The following is a 22,561-nucleotide window of genomic DNA, read 5'->3' on the forward strand; positions in this document are numbered from 1 at the left end:
TCAATAAAATAACTAATGGAAGTCAGATATCAATGGAGACAGATCTATATCATATTCTATATCATGTAGTGCTAATGAATTGGCTGCAGAATTTGAGGTGGTTTCAGGTAATTTTTAAGATGGCTCTAATAATTTCTTTAGAAAATATTTCAGAAGGTTGTGATGAACATTTTCTTATCTACCCACTTCGTGGCCACTTGTGAACAGCTAGGTTTAAAATACTTGCACACAGGAATTCTGGGGCAGGGATAGAATCCAATCTATGCTGTAAACAAACACTGTTATAAGTCATTACACAAACAAAAAATTGTGGAGATAGCAGTGATCCTGTATACTAACATTTTAAAAACCAAACCAAACAAACCCCAAACAGGTTGCTGTAGTTAAAGTAAATCTGTTTACATTATATAAACACTTTTTGGTAGTAATTTAAAAAATATAAAAATTAATAAAAATAATATATTATCAATGCTGTATCCCATATTGTACAGGAAATAGATACTGTGAAACTGGCAGCAAACTTCGGAAAACTTTGCACAGTCCCTCTGGACAACATTCTGGTAGACAATGTTGCACTACAATTTTTTATGGGTAAGAAAATGCTAACTTTGGGGGGGTGGGGGAGGAAGATTATTTTTCATGAAGTAAGAACATGCCTGTGAACTAATACAAATTTGTGTCGTGTGCCATAACTGTACATGATCCTTTTCGGAGGGAATTGAAACTTAGTCTTTGCCATGACGAGTGTAGGTTAAACTGATATTATTCTTAACTTCATACTTTATGTTGAAGTCAGCTTGAAAGAGTTTTCAGACATAGTGATTTAACTGCAAGACTGATTCAGTGAATGTTTACAGTGGTGTCACTTAAGTTTCTTTGGAGAGATTCTACCGGTCTGAGAGATTCCTTCCCTGTTAAGTAGGGAATATTGCTGGAGCTAGTAACATCTCTTAAATTGAACAAATTTTTTAAATTATGACCACGTTGCTTCAGAGATGACTAGTACCTGCTGATTGTGGTGGGGCACAATTTAAAGGTTCTCTCCACCCTCTCCCCGCAACACTTTGAGTCACATCCCCTCTTACCCTTAGTGGCCCCTCCCTGCAGTTCCCAGCTATCTTGCTGCTGCCTTTTCCCACGGCTGCAGCTTGCAGCTCACCAGCTCCAGGAGCTGCCACACACGAAGGGGGCTCAGCCAGCAAAATCTGGCAGAAATCTGGCGAGGACGGGACATGACCCCACATGCACCCCCATGTGTTGCCTCTGCATTGCCTCATACTCTAGGTAGTCCTATTGAGACTACTTACGGTAGTATCCACTATGCCAGAATTTGGAGGATTGCAGGACTTGTAGAAGGCTCAAAAAATGTCCTTTGTTTAAAAATACTTTTAAAAAGCATTAGAGTTTTAATATCTCTAAAATGTATTCATTTGCAAGAATAAGAATGTCTGTTTTTAGATTGTTGGATTCTGCACTAAATCACAACATTGATAAAGGAGTGAAGTTCATTTACAGGTTCCACATAGTGTCAGTTTATTCTGTTGTGCCCTGACATTGCGAGGATTAAATAAAAGTTAACCTTTAGACTTCTGTGAAGGGACTCAGTTTTACCCCAGGCTCAATTTCCTCTTGGCTCCTACCACGACGCACACAGTCCTGTTTCATCTCATATGGCTGTGGCTACAATTAAGATGTGTTCATTTTTTAATATAAAACACAGCCCTACTTCTATACTTTCCTCCAGACTTTGCTTGTTGATCAAATCTTATGAGTATCCTATTAGGCGTGCTGGGGGGTGTTTCTAACAGTGACTTTGTGAGTGTCAATGTTATAGTTTTATCCAAAACCATAATCAAATCCTGAAGCTTATTCCTAATTTAATGTTTCTGACCTAGTTGTTTTTTACATCAGGATGTGTGATTTCTTAAGATTTTTTTTATCCTCACAGGTATAATTACAATAATGATGATTGATTTTGTAGATTACATGCAGCAGACTGGAGGCCAAGCGCATCTCTTCTTCTGGATGACAGTGGAAGGGTACAGGGTTACAGCACAGCAACAGCTGGAGGTGTTACTAAGCCGGCAGAGAGATGGAAAACATCAGACTAATCAAACCAAAGGCCTATTAAGAGCAGCTGCAGTTGGAATTTATGAGCAGTACTTATCAGAGAAGGTAAGAATATTCTTTTTTTAAATACTTTACTAATTTTTGAATTCGTAAGTATTTGTGGAATGTTGTTTTAAAATGTACACTGCAGTGTCAGAACTCTTAGCTGAATTTAGAACAATCAGAAGCTAACTTCCTGTGAAATAGATTTGGTGAAAAACTTGTTACAAGAAAACAGATGCGTTGCAGTTGATACCTGAATGATTTCACTTGCATCAAGCTTAGGGTAAATAGTTCTTGCTAGCAGGTCTATAAAACGCAATGCATATAAAGTACTCAAAAGTTGGTTGACTTAAACGAAGAAAAACAAATTGAAAACCTAAAAGCTGGCATCCTCTGCTCATTCGAGCTCCACCTATAACCAACTGGGTGGTAAGCAGGCATTCTGAGGGTGTGCTTTGAGGGTGACCTAGCCTGTGACCTGGATCCTGCTCCCCTGTTGTTTTCCACCTGTCTGTCCCCCTTCCTCCCTGCCTGGGCCTCTATAACATCGGACCGGCGGGTCATCTGCACAGTAGCAGGGGGATATACTCTCTAGTTTATTTCTATCCCTCCCCGTCCCTCTTCAGGGACCCTTCTCACAAGCATCTGCTCGTTCAGGAGGTGCAAGGCCTTCTCCAGGTGGGAGCCATCGAAGAAGTCCCACTGCATTTAAGGGGCAAAGAGTTTTACTCCTGCTATTTTCGATGCCAAAGGGGGGTCGTGAGCTTCTCCCTAATCTCGTGGTCCTCCATCTCCAAGCTTGGTTCCTAGATGGTTCATGGGAATAAAATCCACCTGCTCGACAGGAGTATAATAAGTATTACTAAACATTAGAAGGGAGTCAACTTGAATTACTTTCAGAAATGGAAAAGGTTCAACCACGGGTGTCACCACCACCACCATCTCTGCTCTCTGCCATCTTGGATTATCTGCTGGACTTGAAAACAACCAGGTTTATCAGTTAGCTCTATTAAGGTTCATCTTGCCGCAATATCAGCATTTCAGTCCCTACTAGAGGGGTTTTTCTATTTTTGATCACTCTATGTTCTTGAGACATAGTAAGGATCTGGGGAATCTTCTACTCACAGGTTAAGGATACTGTCGACTTGATCTCAGCCTGGTACTTAGGTTCAAACTGAGGCTCCGTAAGGTATCTATGTAGACCTACTCCTTGCTTCACATATCTAAAAAGACACCCTTTCTAGAAGCTATCACATCAACCCACAGGGTTGGAGAAATTGAGTCTTGATGTCAGACTGCACACTTGTATTTTTCAAGGACAAGGTCTCCCTATGACCTATCCAAAGTTCTTACTTAAGCTGTTTAATTTCCATCTTAACCAGTCTATTAATCTACTAGTATTTTTTTCCTAACCCACATAAATCTCAGCAGGAGACGTCCCTTCATACATTAGATGTAGGCTGGGCATTGGCCTTTTATTGGGATAGGACCAAAAAATCACCTAAATTTTGTCTGCGTTGCAGAAAGATCAAAAGCAACTTCCACAGCCTTACTCAAAAACATTTCCATGTCTGAGATATGCAGACCTACTACATGGACTTCAATGCATACGTTTTCTAAACACTATACTAGGGATCAGCAGTCTTTGGCACGCGGCCCGTCAGGGAAATCCACTGGTTGGCTGGGACAGTTTGTTTACCTGCAGCGTCTGTAGGTTCGGCCGATCGCAGCTCCCACTGGCCATGGTTCGCCGTTTCAGGCCAATGGGGGCTGCGGGAAGCGGCGTGGGCCGAGGGATGTGCTGGCCGCCACTTTCCGCAGCCCCATTGGCCTGAAACGGTGAACCATGGCCAGTGGGAGCTGTGATCGGCCGAACCTGCAAACATTGCAGGTAAACAAACCGTCCCAGCCCGCCAGCGGATTTCCCTGATGGGCCACGTGCCGAAGGCTGCCGATCCCTGCACTATACCTTGGTCCAGGCCATCAGTTCTGATGTAATACTTGGTTTTGTTGTACTATCTTTAGTTTTGGACTTGATTCCAAACCTCCCTTCCTCCCTCCCATTCTGTGAGGATACAGCTCGGGAATCACCTGAAATGGAGCACCCATAGGTATTCTACTTGAAGAAGAAAAGGTTACTGTCCTTGCTCTGTAACTCTGGTTCTTCAAGATGATTGACCCTGTGGGTGCTCCACTGCCCACCCTATTTCCCCTCTGCTTTGGACTGTTCTTGTTGGATCTTCAGATAGAGAAGCAACTGAGGGTGATTCACCCACGCTGTCCCTATATACCCTTGGAGTGCGGCATGAGGTTGTATATAGCGCATGCGTGGGTTGAATGGACACTGGTAGCAGAAAATCTCCAATCAAGGGCTTCAGGCACCTGGGCACCTAATATGGAGCACCCACTGAGGGAGGGAGAAGGACACATCTTGAAGAACTAGTTACTGCACAGTTAACTTTCTGTACCCAGAAAGATAATGGAGCAAATAATTAAGCAATCAATTTGCAAACATCTAGAAGACAATAAGGTTATAAGTAACAGTCAGCATGGATCTGTCAAGAACAAATCGTGTCAAACCAACCTGATAGCTTTCTTTGACAGGGTAACAAGCCTTGTGGATGGGGGGAATCGGTAGACATGGTATATCTTAACTTTAGTAAAGCTTTGATACTGTTTCACGTGACCTTCTCATAAACAAACTAGGGAAATGTAAACTAGATGGAGCTACTATAAGATGGGTGCAAAACTGGTTGGAAAACCATTCCCAGAGGGTAAGTTACAGTGGTTCATATTCATGCTGGAAGGGCATAATGAGTGTGGTCCCACAGGGATCAGTTCCGGGTCCGGTTCTATTCAATATCTTCATCAATGATTTAGATAATGGCATAGAGAGTAGATTTATAAAGTTTGCGGACAATACCAAGCTGAGAGGGGTTGAAAGTCCTTTGGAGGATAGGGTTATCATTCAAAATGATCTGGAGAAATTATCTGAAGTAAATAGGATGAAATGCAGAGCGCTCCACTTAGGAAGGAACAATCAGTTGCACACATACAAAATGGGAAATGACTGCCTAGGAAGGAGTACTGCGGAAAGGGATCTGGGGATCATAGTGGACCGCAAGCTAAATATGAGTGAACAGTGTAACACTGTTGCAAGAAAAGTGAACATCATTCTCAGCTGTATTAGCAGGAGTGTCGTAAGCAAGACACGAGAAGTAATTCTTCCGCTCTACTCCGTGCTGATTAGGCCTCAGCTGGAGCACTGCGTCCAGTTCTGGCCCCCACATTTCAGGAAAGATGTGGAGAAATTGGAGAAAGTCCAGAGAAGACACATTGCCTAGGGAGGTTGTGGAATCTCCATCATTGGAGATTTTTAAGAGCAGGTGTCAAGGCTGATTCCCCACTCTGGCACTTTGAGTGGAGATGGTGGGGACCCTCAAGGATTTTAAAAATTAATACTTGCCGCTCCCGGCTTGTATTAAACTCCCAAGGTTACAGCTTCTCTCTGACCTTGGCTTGGTAAACGCTGCCATCACCCAAATGCAAAACCCCTTTTGGAACTCAGGAAGACTCACTTGGGAATTCACTTCAAAAACATGAAAATTAATATGTACTTCAGATTTTTTTAAAAGTATGCCTTAGTGTTACTTTCAAACTGTTTTTGTAAAAAGTAAAGCATTCTCCACATTTAATACTGGATAATATTTCGGAAAGTTTCACAATACACAAATGAAGATATTGAGAGGAATTTGAACTGTCTGTTCTCCCCTTACAATCATAGACTCATACGAGTGGAAGAGACTTCAAGAGGTCATCTAGTCCAGTCCCCTGTACTCATGGCAGGACTAAGTATTATGTAGACAGTTAGGAAGACCGTATCAAAAGCTTTACTGAAGTCAAGATATACCACGTTTACTACTTCCCCCCCATCCACAAGACTTGTTATCCTGTCAAAGAAGGATATCAGGTTGGTTTGACACAATTTGTTCTTGACAAATTCATGTTTGACTGTTACTTATCACCTTATTATCTTCTAGGTTTTTGCAAATAGATTTCTTAATTATTTGCTCCATTATCTTTCCAGGTACAGAAGTTAAGCTGACTGGTCTGTAATTCCCCGGGTTGTCCTTATTTCCCTTTTTATAGATTGACACTATATTTGCCCCTTTTCCAGTCTTCTGGAATCTCTCCTGTCTTCTATGACTTTTCAAAGATAATCGCTAATGGTTCAGATATCTCCTCAGTCATCTCCTTAAGTATTCTAGAATGAATTTCATCAGCCCTGACAACTTGAAGACATCTAACTTGTTTAAATAATTTTTAACTTGTTTCCCTATTTTAGCCACTGATCCTACCTCATTTTCAGTGGCATTCACTTTGTTAGCCGTCCAGTCACCACCAACCTTCATAGTGAAAACTGAAACAAAGAATTATTAAGCAGCTTTCCCATTTCCACATTTTCTGTTCTTGTTTTTCCCCCCCTCATTGAGTAATGGGCCTACCCTGTCCTTGGTCTTCCTCTTGCTTCTAATATGTTTGTAGAGTGTTTTCTTGTTACCCTTTATGTCTCTAGCTAGTTTAATCTCATTTTGTGCCTTGGCCTTTCTAATTTTGTCCCTACGTACTTGAGTTGTTTTTTTATATTCATCCTTTGTAATTTGACCCAGTTTCCACTTTTTGTAGTTTTCTGAGTTTTAGATCATTGAAGATCTCCTAGTTAAGCCAGGGTGGTCTCTTGCTATACTTTTTAGTTTTCCTACACAGTGGGATAATTTGCTCTTGTGCCCTTAATAATGTCTCTTTGGAAAAACTGCCAACTGTCTTCAATTGTTTTTCCCCTTAAACTTGCTTTCCATGGGATCTTACCTACCAACTCCCTGAGTTTGCTAACATCTGCCTTCCTGAAATCCATTATCTTTATTTTGCTGTTCTCCCTCCTACCTTTGCTTAGAATCATGAACTCTGCCATTTCATGATTGCTTTCACCCAAGCTGACTTCCAGTTGCAAATTCTCAACCAGTTCCTTCCTATTTGTCAATATCAAATCTAGAACAGCCTCTCCCCTAGTAGCTTTCTCCACCTTCTGAAATAAATAATTTTCTCCAATACATTCCAAGAACTTGTTGGATAATCTGTGCCCTGCTGTGTGATTTTTTTTTTCCCAACAGATGTCTGGGTCCTTGAAATCCCCCATCACCAACAAGTCCTGTGCTTTGGATGATTTTGCTAGTTTAAAAAAAAACCTCATTCACCTCTTCTTCCTGGTTAGGTGGTCTGTAGTAGACCCCTACCATGACATCACCCTTGCTTTTGCCCCTTTTATTCTTACCCAGAAGTTTCAACAAGTTTGCCTCCTCTTTCCATGTCAACCTCAGTCCGATTGTGTACATTTTTGATATCTAAGGCAACACCTCCTCCCTTTTTCCCCCTGCCTGTCCTTTCTGAGCAAGCTGTACGCTTGTATACCAATATTCCAGTCATGCATATTCTCCCACCAAGTCAGATGCCAACAGTCATAGTTGTATTTACTGGTATTTCGAGTTCTTCCTGCTTATTCCCCATACTTCTCGCATTAGTATACAGACTTTTCAGATACTGATTTGATTTCTCTTCCTCCTCCAGCCCCCTCGAGTTCTGTCTTGGCTCCCCCTTATGCCTGCTATAACAGCCCATGCTCCCCCCAAATTGCAACCCTTTTCTCAGGTCTCCATGTTTTTGACTTATCTGTGGGCTTTGGTCACCTGCGCCCTTCAAACCTAGTTTAAAGCCCTCCTCACTAAGTTAGCCAGTCTGTATCCAAATATGCTCTTCCCCTTCTTTTATAGGCAGACCCTATCTCTGCTTAGCAGTCCTTCGTGGAACAGCATCTCATGGTCGAGGAAGCCAAAGCCCTCCTGGCAACACCATCTACGCTGCCAGGCATTCACCTCCAGGATTCATCTGTCACTGCCAGGGCCCTACCCTTTACCTGAAGGATCGAAGAGAATACCCCTGTGCTCCCAACTCCTTCACCCTTAGTCCCAGACCCCTTTAGTCACTTCTGATCTGCAGAGGGTCATACCTTGCAGTATCATTAATGCCCACATGGATGAGTAACATGAGGTTCTAGTCAGAGGGCCGGATGATCATTGACAATCCCTCTGTACATCTCCGATACGGGCCCATGGCAGGCAGCATGTCTCCTGGGCTGCTATGTCAGGGCAACTGATGAGTGCCTCCATTCCCCTCAGAAGAGAGTCACCAACCACTGCTATCCTACGTTTCCTCCTGGGAATGGTGGCTGCGATCCTCCCAGCCTCGGGAGTACATGGCTTCTCCTCCGCCTTTGGGGGTGATTCCTCATTGCTTGTTGCTAGGGCATCATGACAGTTTTCCGTCACCATGGTGGATGGGTTCGGAGTAGGGGTGGAGTACTGCCTGCTGCCAGAGGTAACCAGCTGCCAGTGTCCTCCCTGAGACAGAGCCATATCCTCCTCCCCTGGTGGTGTGAAAGCAGTCCTTTGTAGCTGGATGGCTTGCTCAGCCTTGAATGTTTCCATATGAATACTCTCATGGGTATGAATGCTCCTCAGCCTAGTCACCTCCTAATGTAGCTCTCCTGCTTCCTGAGAGATTCCACCAGCAGGCAGCTGGTTGCCCCCAGCCTGGCTTTCTGAGAGTGGGAAATGCAGGCCATAGTCTGTGCAAAGCCACACCAGGATCTGGGTAGAGGCATCCATGGTTAGGCTGTCTGTCAGGATACAGGTGCAGGTGGAGGAAACAGAAGCAGTGCTGGCATCGGCGATGCAGCCCTTCCTAACCATAGCAATTATATTATGGCTTCCTCCCACCGACCTCCCTCTCAACTCCTCTCTTAGCGGTCCCCTTGATTCATATAACTCTCTTTAGCTAAATAGCAGCTGTATGCATGCATTAAAGAGTAAAATGCCACAGGGTATTTTTAGGTTTGATTTCAATCACTGATGCAGAGTCATTACTTTGTGTTTCTTATTTATAGCCCTATTTTGTATTAAGGTCGAGGTTTAATTTTTTCAAATGGAGTGGTGTTGGTTTTTTTAAGTTAAACACTACACACATTGATTTAGATCTCTGTGATAGGCATCTCCAAGAGTTAATATTGATGACTCCTTGGTAGCAAAACTGGCAGAAACATTGAACCATGAGGAACCAACACCTGAAATCTTCGATGACATTCAGAGAAAGGTATAACGTGGTCACTCTTTATTTAATAGGAATTATTGAGACTTATTACAGCAAGGTGGATTGATTTAAATCAAAGTGATTTAAATTGCTGAATTTAATGATGATTTAAATCAGCAAGCAGGAAACCTTGATTTAAATAGTTGATGTTAATCGTGTTTTGCATTTGTATTTTTTAGTTAAGATGAAAAACAAAAAAAACCCACATTGATTCTCCTTTGTAGTAACCATTAAAACATATGGACTTGCAATTGAATACAGCCTTTACACTAAATTCAGTGGTACTTGTTACCAACCAGGAAGATATACTATATCTATACTCATTTATTTAAGTAGCTATGTAGCTTGACTTATATTTATTCAAATTCTTAATTTTTACTTTTTTATTGATAGAAAATGGTGAATGATCTGTTTTTATTAATTTTTTTTTCATGTGTTTTTTTTGTCCAAACAGCATTTTAATTTGTTGAATTAAATAAAACTACCTTAAATATGCTGGATACATAAAAGTTTATCAAAAACTGATATATTAAAAGAATTGTTATCTGTAGTTAGTGAATTGAGCTGATTGTGTCTGGTCACCGTGTCCTTCAGGGTTTTAGAACTAGTTAGCTTTAATCCTCTTGGACCTCGTTTTTTATTCATAGAATAGAAGAAGAAGAAGAAGAAGAAAACAAGCATTTCTGCTTTTTCAAATCCCAATTGGTTTCTTAACTTTGAATGGATTAGTCATTGAACTGAAGTAGCTGAATAATCTGACATGAAGAAAATATTCTTTCTACCCCGAAACTATTGCTACAAAAGCTGGGTTAGCCCTTCATTTAAGGCTGGTTCCAGGTGCTTAACTAGTGACTCCCACCTGTTCAGGGGTTTGACTTTCTTTACAATTGGGCAACAAACATACTGCTTAATATTTATTTTTGTGTTTAATTTAAATGATTTTAATAATTATAATAAATTTAGGTCTTAATGTAGGCTATCAAATTTAATTATGAATACCTTTATTTGATTAAATAAGCCTGTAATTTAATTTAAATACAAAAAAATATTAATTTTTATTCCCTTCCCCCTCCCCCGCCCTTCTACTGAATTTATTGGCAATAATCAAATTTTTCTTCAATTTTCATTAAAAAATGAGTCACTCCAAAGTATCTAAGATTCAAAGTAGTCATCCTATGCTGTTTTACAGTTCCAGTGCACAGACCTCATAACTGGTTCATTGTTTTAAAAGCAAGTGGAGAAAAAAGATGTACATATGATAAAAGAAAAGGAGTACTTGTGGCACCTTAGAGACTAACCAATTTATTTGAGCATGAGCTTTCGTGAGCTACAGCTCACTTCATTGGATGCCACAGTATGCATCCGATGAAGTGAGCTGTAGCTCACGAAAGCTCATGCTCAAATAAATTGGTTAGTCTCTAAGGTGCCACAAGTACTCCTTTTCTTTTTGCGAATACAGACTAACACCGCTGTTACTCTGAAACCTGTACATATGATAGTAATTTTTTGGCATTGTTATAATTAGGGTGATATTGATATCTGTGTGTTAAAGCTCCAGTTTAGGAAAGCATCCTTACTGAGGACCACATTTAAACATGTGCTTAAGTCCCACTACTTTAATAATATCATCAAGGTAAGGATGGGTTGGTTAGATTTTTGTGCCTGAGCTAGGAAATTTTTAGGCAATTTTTTTTTTTCAAGGATGTTGCTATTGCAATGAATAACTTCCAGAAATACTGATAAAATATTAGATGTGAAAAAGTTAATTGCACTGCAGTTAACAAGGGAAAATATATATAGAACAAAGGGGGTGACATTTTTTAACCTTTTTACTGGTAAACAAGATTTTGTCTGGTTGAGCAGATATTCTCTATACTTTCAAAGGGAAATATTATTAGAACCAGTAATATCAAACCTTGTTTTAAAAGTATATTATTAACTGTGCTTCATGTACCAAAACATTTGTATAATACAGTAACAAGATTTAAAGAAAACCCCCAAAAGGGAGTGTGTGTGAGATGTTGTGTGCACATAAACAATGTCATGTAGATTTTAATAAAAATATGTATTTAGAAACTTGCGTTAATCTTGGTATTTTAATTCAATAAGGTGTATGAATTGATGCTGCGGGATGAAAGATTTTACCCTTCATTCAAACAAAATGCACTGTATGTGCGCATGTTAGCTGAACTGGATATGCTGAAGGATCCTAGTTTCAGAGGATCAGATGATGGGGAAGGAGGTGAGGTCATGAACTGTTACTTTTCCTTTTTAGCTTTGTATTTCCACGTAAATATTAAGCAGTCAAGCAACCAGAATTTTCAGTCTGACTTTTCAAATAATAAATGTATATTGGTTTTCTGTATTGCCTTCCCACATTCCGTTCTACATGGTCACCATGTCCTTCAAGATTTTAGAACTAGTTAGATCTCGTTCTCTTGGACCTGTTTTTTAATTGATGGAATGGAAGAGAAAAACAAGCATTCCTGCTATATGTGGAGTTCTGAAAGAGTTACACATTTTATTTAACTTTATTAACTGGTGTTAAAAAGTATTTAGAATATTAAATATTTATTAATTTAATTAATAAATTAAATATTAAATATAAATTAAGTATTTATTAAATTAAATTAAATGTATACAGTATGTCACAGATGACAAACTTATAGATAAATTGTAATCCAGTTACTGGTATGTATTTAATAGCTATCAGTGATCCTTGTGATGAACTGAAGCTTGAGATTTTTACATTTAGATTCCTGATTTAGCTGATTTTATATAAAGGTGAGTGAAAGCTTGCCCACGAGAGGCCCTGGATAAAATAAATATCTGGCTTTAGCTCAGATTTTCTCCAGATGCATTGCGTGAAGGAGAGTGATGAAGTTTACCAAGTCACTTCCAAATGTAATCAACCTCTATTGTGATGTCATTATGTCCTGACATATTAAGCAATATGGCTCATTTTAAGAAAGTGTGTACACTGTTGTGCACATGATTATACACTCATTGTGTGTGTACCACTTATTTGTGAGTATAAAATGTGTCATGAAAATGCATGCGATGTGGAATGTTCTGAAGGCTCTCTCAAAATTTAAAAATGATCACTACTGTAGCCACTTCTAAACAGGAAGTGCTAGATTCCATTGAGGAATAAAGCTCTTAATTCAATAACTAGTTAAAAACTTTGTTTTTATAGCTTCAGGCCATTGTTCCTCATCTCTATATCATCTGGCCTGGGAATGTCTCCCTATTTTATTTTATTTTATATTTTTATCTCAGACTATGATCCTGTTTCCTGAGTTGTCTTTTTCTAGATTATACAGATTTAGCCCTGTGTTTCTCTTATGACTTATACAAAATAATACAGGGTTTGAAGATAGATAAACTTACATCACATTTTATCCTTACCAATATAATGGAGGCTTTTTTAAAAAACAATCTAGATGCTAAAATTTATATACATATACACAAAGTAGAGAAACAGCTAAAGATGAAAAATGTAATTGTTGTGTACTTTTCTGCCCTCTAGTGGTGTTCTATAGCAATGTCTATAGAAGAATAAATTGGAGACCTGTTTGATGTCATTTATACTTCTGCCAAAATAGTTTTTCACTACAATATATTGTCCAATGTTTGTCCAGTTTTAAATAGCTCAGTTGATGGGGCTTTCCCTCCTGTCTTTGAGAAGGTCATGTCAGTCAAACACAATCCAGGGTATTCTGTCAACTTTTCTTCTTCATCCCCAAACTATTTGACATACTCCTTTATATCTACCCATCGTTGTGATTTCGAGTTTGCATGTTTATTATATCTGTTTTAGTTATTTGACCCAGCTTCACAATCTAGTTCTTACAATTCATATTAGTGACTCTGTTCCATTAATAATTTTGTTTCCTCAGAATTCCGTTCAGTGTGGACATCTTTCTATTATTGAAATGCTCCACGAATGAACGTAGTGTTCAAGGTGTTGTCTCCGTATAAACAAGGAACTGTTATTTCCAAATTTGATATTGAATGCAGTTTTGCTAGCATTTTATTCTCTTTATTTAGAAATTGGACAATACCATGTTTATATTTTTTCTTTGGTTCCAGAATAAAATTCTTTATTTTAAAATCTTTGTTTATTTGTAAACTATAACGATGAATAGATTTCAGAAATTTCCTTTACTGATGTTCTGATATTGTTTTGGCATTCATTGAATCACATTCCATGTTTGGTTTTTGCTGCTAAGACTGTCCAGATATTTCAATTCATGGCTTTCTCGTGGTACAAACAAGGTGATTTTTTTGTCCTTGTATGATGAGGCAAGAATAACAAAGTAAAGAAGAGTTAACATTTCCAGGTAGACAGTAGCATGGGACTTCCTTTGTGTGTATGCTAGCCCCAAACAAAATCCTTTGTTGGTGGGATGTACACTGAGAAACTTTAAGCAAACATAATTTTTACATGAAGTAAATAGCAGGTTAATGCAACTTTCAGACACATTCCATAACAGCCAAACATCACCCGGATCCAAGTGCATTTGGCTATTCACGTTCATGATAAAATCCCTTGCACTTCTAACATATAACCAAACACAAATGTGCATGTCAAAGGGTGGCTATAGAGAGGGTGTGATGATGTGTGTGGGGGGAAGGAGGATGGCAGGTAAGTGAGGAATGGGGGAATTTGGGCTTTATGTATGAAGTGGGGGAAGTGGTGCTTTGTGTTGGGTGACAGGTAAAGGATGGAAAGGGAAAGAGGAATTGCATTTTGAGGCCAGGTCTACGCTACAAACTTACATTGGTATAACTGTGTTGCTCAACGGTGTGAAAAATCTACACCCATGAGCAATCCAATTATACCGACCTAACCCCCAGTGTAGACAGCGCTATATCAATGGGAGAAGCGTCTGTCAGCATAGCTACTGCCTCTTGCAGAGGTGGATTAACTACGCTGTTGGGAGAAGCTCTCCTGTTGGCACAGTGGCATCTTCACTGAAGTGTTACAGCGATGCAGCTGTGCTCCTTACCTGTAAGTGCAGACCTGTCCTGAGGAACTACTGGATATTTGAGCGAAGTTTCTCTCTGCATCACCATCCCAGACTCCCACTTCAAATCTTCCTTTTTCCCTTATAAGCCCCAGCTTCCCTCTCAGTCCCACCCCTGCCAATACCTCTGTATGCTGTTGTATGGTGTACCTGGGGAGCTGACGTGGGTTTGTGAGCGTATGGGAGGATGCGGGTTGGGAGGAATGGGTCAAGAAAATTGGGGACTTAAAGGATAGCCTTATCCCTAAGTGCTCAGCCCCCCAGCCCTGTTTCCTTGCTAAGTGCTGCCCTTGTAAGAATGATGGCGTAATGCATAGGGAACTGGACTAGAACATGGGAGGCCAAGGTTTGGTTCCTGGCTCAACCACAGACTTCCTTTTGAGACCTTGGGCAAGTCACTGAGGGCTTAACTGCACAAACAATTAGTGTGTGATAAGCTGTGGTGTAAATCTCCCATTGCCTGCTGCCATTTGATCTACTGCCATTTCAAAACAGAACTTTTAGTGTGTGGTAGCAGGGTCCACATGGACAATTAGCATGCAGCAGGCTAACGCAGGGAACTTTTACACCACAACTTGTCATGCGCTAACTGTTTGTAGAGATCAAGCCTTTAGTCTTAGTCACCCTGTGGTACGCTGATCCTCAGTTTCCAATCTGCAAATTGAGAGGAATACCTTCTTATGTCACTGTGCTCTTGTGAGAATAATGTCCATTAATACTGGCAAGGCGGTCTGATACTACAGTAACAAGGACTGTATGAAAACCTAGATAGAGGCACCAGAGAAATAGTCAGTCAGTTTCAATTCCCTTGAAATTCTCAGTATTATGAGAGCTACTCCTGATGCTTTTGTCTAGTGCTTCTTGGAGCCGAGGCAACAGCAGTGAGCATTGCTTCTGTGTCCTCCTACCAGTAGGTACCACAAAAGCATCTCATATCTTATGCTCTTCAGTATCTCTGCTGAGCAGAACTGGTAGTAGCCACCAGAATATTGGCTATTCCTTGAAATCAGATTGTTATATCAAACAAGGGAATGATTCTGTCTGTGTTTAAATTTTAAAGGGGGCCTGGATTTGATGTATGTTAGGAAGGTATATGGAATATTTGGAGATTCTAATGACCGATTCTTCAACTGGAACTGACCAAAAAACATTTTTTATGCAAGGTAGTAAACAATTGACCAAAGAAAAGCAGCTCTGTTGTCCGAAGCAAAGTTAGTATGTTATATATGGAGACTAAATTCAATAGTTAATGTAAAATATATAGGGATTTTAGTCAAACTTAAGGTCACTTTCATATCTACACTTTTAATGCTTGAGCATCTATGATGCCTCCATAATTAGACAACTTAAAGTGATACCCTGAACCTAAAATCACAGATTGTTCTGTATTGTATGAATACTCTGTTCTTTTCTAGCTGCAGGTGCACACGCATTTTCATTTAGATGTTGTGGTTGGAGCCTTTAGGAGCTTAGACACTTGGAATTGGGTGTGTGCCACAAGTTATTCATTTTTTTAAATGTTTTGTTGTGTTTCAGCTGAGATGATTTTATTTCTATTGCGTGACTCTTAGATGCAGCAACTGTTTAGAAAGTATTTTCTGAATTCTAAGTTGATTTTTTTCCTGCAGAATCTTTTAATGGGTCTCCTACAAGCAGCATAAATTTGGTAAGTGCCTTGGGCTTTTTTCAACATTATAGAAGCCTTCTAAAATAGTTTAAAATATGTAGACATGAGGTTTTTGATTTTACTGCAGTTGCTTTTCTGAAAACATAAGCATACCTTCCTTTTGAACTGATTAAGCAAACGTAAAACTGTTCATTTATCCACAGAATACAGATTTACTTTTCAGCCCTTTCCCTGTTTTTTAAAACATGAACAATTTATTATTCTGTCTCTCATGGAAATGGGACACATTCATCTACAATTATGTTAATTTATGTAGAAACGTACAGTCATTCCTAAATGATTTCTTAAATAGGTATGAGCTTAGGTGAAAATGAAATAGCTCTTAAATTGATGGAGTACCTTGAAACCATGCAAATCTAAAAGGAATAATTTTTTGAAAAATAATGCACCTATGAAATTGTAAGGTTGCCAGAGATTATTAGCTTTCATGATATGGCTTGAACAAATTTAGTAGTTTGTAAATGAAATTCTAAATTCTGATTTACATTAGTTATACTAATAATTGTTTGAAATACATAAATATCAATCTTGCAGATTTCAGTAGGTCAGTATTCCTTTTAGAATAAGTTTTGAAATAGTTAATCAGAACCAAAGAACCAGTTCAATTATTTGACTCCTCTGTAATTTTTAATAAATACTTGTAGCTATGAAGTTTGTATGTGTTCCCACATATGTGAAGCTAATAGTCATATGATAAACTCGTTTATCATACACTTTTGAGCACTTGACCTGCCCTTTTGCCACTAATTTTTTCCAACAGGACTTATTCTAACATTCGAAATCCCTAAGCACATTCCACAGCTTCAATCCACAGCCATTAAAAAAAAAAAAAATCAGCCTGCCCAAGTATGCTTCCTCCTTTTCCTCTCAGTGTGTTCCCCCTAAATTACACCTGGCTGAGGCCCAAGCAAAATTCAGCTGCGCTCCTGTGACTGCTTTCTGTATGTAAGTGTGGTGACTTTGAAGCCCATCTCTCTGTTCTCAAAAAGATGGGAACCTTGTACACTGGGTCTCAGCCCTTACTTCAAGTCCGGAAAGGCGTGAAATCTGAATTTGAAGGCATTACATTTTCATGCCTAGCAAATGTTCTAGGAAGTTCTGTAGGGGATTCTCTGAGTCTCTACACTGTGATTAATTGTAACCTAGTTACCAGGCTCTAAAGGCAGAGGGATACAAACACTAGTCCCCACAATTAACTTGAAAGCTAGTCAATTTTAAAAAGTGAATTGAGAGTAGTTTATTGTTCTACACATATCTTGGAGTTCCCATGCCAGTTTTTGTGGTTTTACAATCATATTTTCATTTTCTTCTTCTTCTTCTTATTATTATTATCTGTTATATAAAACACACAAAAACAGGGGAAACTGACTAATCAACTGTTAAAAGGAAATGGGCTATACATAAAGTGCCATCAAATACATAAAATAAAAACTAGAGGAAAATAGTTCAGCTGAAGTAATCTTACTGTAGCATGTACAGTGTAGATTACAAAATTTCACACAACTATGATTTCTATACCTTTTCTTTAAAAAAAAAAAAAAAAAAAACATTTCTGCAATAGTTTTCCTGTATGATGGTGGTGGTGGTACTTTATTAATATTGGCAAATCCTGAATACTTGATGAGGGGTAAGGAATGGTGGATTTATTAGTCTTTATGCTTACCTGCATAACTTAATCATAGCTTCCCCAACCATAATTAGTGGCCACCCCAAACTAAAGCAGGTATAAAACCTTGATAGCTACACAATTATGTATTATCTGCATGTATGTGCTTTTGGTATTAAGCTTTTAAAATATCATTTACTCTTTGATTACCACATTTCATAACCTTATTGTAAAAATTATTTGCTCATAGAGTGTAAAGGACTTATTATGGTGGGATACACTATTATAAGAAAGGTCTGCATATGTGGAGGAACTGTTTACTTTGCTGGGTTTGTAACATTTAATGCTATTTCTGGTTTGCAATGCTTGTGCAGGTGCTTGAATACTAGTGGATTTTTTTTTTTCTGGCTGAGCTCCATGCTTGGAATATATGCCTACTCAAATAATACAGCTCCCTTGTGTCACTTAGTTACATAAAACAGAACAATCTATGAATAGGAAAAACATTACTTCTGAGGTCGCTGACTTGCAATATTTTGTAGCTCATGGCAATACATTAACTGTCCTGGTGACAAATATTTTTTTGCATTTGGATTAATTTGTGCTTCGCTAATGTAATTTGTATAAATTTTTTTATGTAAAACTACTTCTAATTTTAAATGTCCTAATATCTCCAACAAAAAAAGCCAAACAACCCCACCCAACACCCCTACACCTTCTTACGTATTGTGGTAAGTAATCATAGAATAACCATAATGTGTTCAGTTTACTTTCATTAATCAATGCACTTCCCAGCATGGCCAATCTAGTTAAGTTATTGCTACCATTTCCATTATAAAACTACGTTTTTAGCAGTTTATAACTTGATCTTAAGAATGTATTTCAGACTTATTTGGAGGACAGTCTCAGCCTAAGAGCTAATTTTTGTAAATCAGTTGTTTTAGATTCTAGATGGTTAGAGCAAAGTATATTTTTGTACCTTATGTTTAAGATAATTTTAAAATACAATACTGATGTAGCTTAACTTTTTGCAATTGATTTATATTGTAGATGAATCTTACCTGATATATTGAAATATATTCTTATGATTTGAGATGATGTACAGAACCATTGTAGTACATGCACAATAACTATTTTTCAAGTTGTTATACAGATATTATCTAAATGGGTCCATAATATAGAATTTACACTGGTGGTGGTGTTGGCTTTTCACATCATATCTCTTCCAGAAGTGTATGCTCTTGTGCCTATAAAAATTGCACAAATATTAGCTTAATGGAACTAAGCTAGGCATATACAGTTGTGAACATAAACTAGATATCTGTGCAAACATAGCTGTTCAGAAGTTTAACTGATTATTGGTTTGTATAGATGAATAATATGCACATACACATGTACACCTAATGTGCACATTTATTAGTTAGGGATTTGAAAATCTGAACATAATGTCCAAAGGAGGCAAGGATACCAATACATGTAAATACCTTTAACGTACTGTTTCTGTCTTCCCTATTTTTAAAAAATACATTAACATTAAAACTTAAAATGTCTAGAGCTCCATTCTCTCTTTTTGTGAACACAATTGTCCCCACACTTTTTGCACTTGCAGATAATTTGCAGCCCCAAATCTAGTTCATTAGAAGTCTATACAAGAACAAATAAATTAACTGGGTAATTACTAATATCAAATAGCTGTAAAATATATTCTTAAAGAAAAATCCTGAAAACATGGTGTGATGGGGTTCCCTCTCCATTCATGGTGCCTCCTGCTGTTCACTCTGACAGTTAGCTCCGTCTTGTCCTGCGCTCTCCTCAGTAGTCTCTTCATCCATCGTCTTCTCTCTGTATGTGGCCTCTCTCACGCTTGGTGCTGCCGCTTCAGGTCCATGGCTTGGTCCTCCAGCCAGATCACGATTTCCTCCCCCTTCTAGGGAAATCACAGTCTTTCCAGATCAACCATCTATCTGGTGTCTCCAGGGCCCTGAGCCACTACCCAGTGGCTGGTAAGGAAACCCAGGCCCACCCTCTACATTGGGTTCTAGTCCAGGGACCTGATAAGATGCAGCCTAGGCCTGAAGTGCCTTTGACCTTGCTGCTGTTTCCCTGGGCTTTTTCCTGCTTAACTGATTCTCCCTTTCTCTGGGTTCACCAGCTTCTCCACTCCCTCCTCTCAGAGAATCTGTGCAGCCTGCTTTCCTGCAGACTCATACACTCTTCCCCCTTTCCAGAGCATAACTGCCCTTCCCTAGGTGCCAATCTCTACCCTCTTGCTAGCTATCTGGCTTTCTACAGACCCTGCCTGTTCCTGCCCAAGTGAGCCCATTCCTCCTCAATTAGCTCCTGGCTTGCAGCCTAATTAGTAGCTTGGATCCATCTGGCTCCACCCAGCTCTTGCTGGGCCAGTTTGGGGTCCATACCCCAATACACATGAGCACTTTTGGGGCGCACCAGTTGTGAACTGGGAGACGAGGACAATATACTCCTATATATGACATAAGGACAAAAATCTCTTGCTGAGGAATTTTTTGAAACTGTCTACTCTTAGTTCAATTAAAATGATGCAGTTCTTTCATCCAGTTCATCAACTTTTGTGTAATATTTTTTACTTATTTTGATAGAAAAGAGAGTAATGCAGTCATGTGAAGCAACAGTATATAACACTTATTAATTCTTGATAGCAATATCTACTATGTCCATAATATTATTATTTTGCATTTGCAAATGCTCTATAAAAAGAGCGTACATGTAGATCAGATATAAGGCTAAGATTTAATGGGTATTTTTAGTGAAAGTCACAGGTCATGGGCAATGAACAAAAATTCACAGCCGCATGACCTGTCCATGATTTGTACTGTATATCCATGACTAAAGCTTGGATGTTCTGGGGGGTTCCGGGCACCCGCTGGTGCTGAGTTGGATGCTTCTGGGTGCCCACTGATGTTTGTGGGTGATGGCTCTGGAGCGCCTGCTGCTGCTGGGGCAGGGGCAGTACAGCTAGCCCTGGCAGCAGTATGGCTGGCCCTAGAGTCAGGCGCATTGGCAAGCTGCAGAAGTTATGGAGGTCCCGAAAAGTCACGGAATCCGTGGCCTCCATGAGAGACTCGCAGCCTTAATCAGATGAAAACCTAAATCTGGGTTAAATTTTGGGGGGGGGGGGGGGGGGGCAGGAATAAGGCTAGTAGATGAAGGTTTGACAAACGTGGGGGTGGGGGGTCATCAGTTTTTTTTTTAAAGATAGCGAAGATCTAATAGAAATTAGTAGAAGTGAAACTTCTAAAATAGGGGCTCAACATAAAAACAGAAATTATAGTTATCAGATACTGGAAATATTTATAATTTTAATTCTATTTATGTTTATAAAACTGTTTCATTCAAAACTGTGAATTAAGAGCTTGAAAATTAAATGAATAGGTGAATAAGCAAAAATCTCTTTCCTATTAGAGGGATTATACCTATGATCTTTTTCTCCCTTCCAGTCCTTAGATGACCTTTCAAACGTCTCTGCTGAAGAGTCAGCACAGCTACATGCATATATTTCAGATACTGGTAAGTGATTTTATTGTAGTGATGGCTGACTTGTCTTTTTTCCCCTGCCATTTTTGAGCTTCCGCCATTTAATATACATTTTTTATTTTAATTAATTCTAGTGTTCTAATGTTAGTGAACTAATTATAGGCCCCCTTAAATCTTAATGCTTTCTCTTTCCTTTCTGTATCTTAAACATTTGTTTTCATGTTTGCTGCTGATGAAATCATTGTAATCCAGAGCCTCCTCAAATTCATATTGTATTGTAGACAATGCACCTAATGTACTAAAATAGGAGACTTAGTTGTGCAGCATATCATACATTTCAAAGTCTCTCTACCACTAATAATTAGATGACCATCCATTAATTTTAATTCACTTGACTAATGCACAATACCTTACTATGCTCAATTTGAATTTATTTTAAAATTTAATTTATCCACTTCTAGCAGTTGTTGTCTCTTTTTCAGTCAAGCAAATCTTGTTCTCAAGTATTCTCTTCTGTACTATAACATCTTCAGCAATCTTGTTGTAAAGATTAAGTGAACCAGACTTTCACAGGTATAGAAGGGGCTAAATCTTATGCTGCAGTAATTGTTAAGAATGGCTCTCATATCAGCTCTTCAACAATTAATAAAAGTTTAATTGCTGTTACAATTAAAATTTAGGTGTTCAATAGGATTGCTCTTTGGTGGTATCAAATGCATCATATCTTCTCTTCATGTTTTGCTACAGTGGTAAGATTGTCATTGTTTCTTCATTTGATCTTATTACAGTACTAATATTTGATTTTTGGCATGGTATCAGGGTGCTATTGGGAAAACTTAGTATTTTATTCTTTCTTGGCCATGATTTCAGACAACAGTTCCCTCAGTGCATTTGACGGTTTCACTATATGGATACTAAAACTATTGCAGTGTGATATCTTTAAAACCAGAGATGACAAGTGTGTATTTTTGTATGCCCTTTAGATTGGGTTATTGGGTTGGGAGGTTTTTCTGTGTGCCTATGTAGACTTTAGTGAAATTCCCCTTTTATTATACCAGAACACCAGCTCCACTATAGTTAGAAAAATCTTTTTCTTTTACATCTTGATTTCTATAAGTGCTCTGAAATCCTCACAGTAACTCATATTGCCTTGAGATTTTGTTTGCCTCATGGGGGGAACGGGGATTGGTCAATGATCCAGTTTGGAGGCCATTTGAATAGGGAGTTCCTGAGGGACAGTCTCCTGAAAGAACAACTTAAAGTGGTCATGTTTTGGTGGTGATTTTTTGTGCACAGATAGAGATAAACTAAGTCTCCATAGCACCAGCATCCCAAACACTTGAGTTACTCTAACATAGTGCATGCCACACTTAGCGGTTTTGGGAAAATCAAATTGCAGCATTATTACCC

General features: G+C 38.9%; 1 protein-coding gene across 2 annotated transcripts in view; it reads left to right on the forward strand.

Moving 5' to 3' along the window:
- SNX13 (sorting nexin 13) overlaps positions 1-22,561 on the forward strand; it is a 167,960-nt gene that overhangs the window by 96,206 nt on the left and 49,193 nt on the right. For both annotated transcript variants that reach the window (XM_075125821.1, XM_048838325.2), the window contains exons 12-17: positions 492-591; positions 1,982-2,175; positions 9,214-9,318; positions 11,425-11,557; positions 15,974-16,011; positions 21,115-21,184. In XM_075125821.1, the coding sequence (XP_074981922.1) occupies positions 492-591; positions 1,982-2,175; positions 9,214-9,318; positions 11,425-11,557; positions 15,974-16,011; positions 21,115-21,184 (640 nt within the window). The remainder of the gene's footprint in view (positions 1-491; positions 592-1,981; positions 2,176-9,213; positions 9,319-11,424; positions 11,558-15,973; positions 16,012-21,114; positions 21,185-22,561) is intronic.

This window comes from Caretta caretta, chromosome 2 (assembly GCF_965140235.1).
Source record: "Caretta caretta isolate rCarCar2 chromosome 2, rCarCar1.hap1, whole genome shotgun sequence".
NCBI classification, from domain to species: Eukaryota; Metazoa; Chordata; order Testudines; family Cheloniidae; genus Caretta; species Caretta caretta.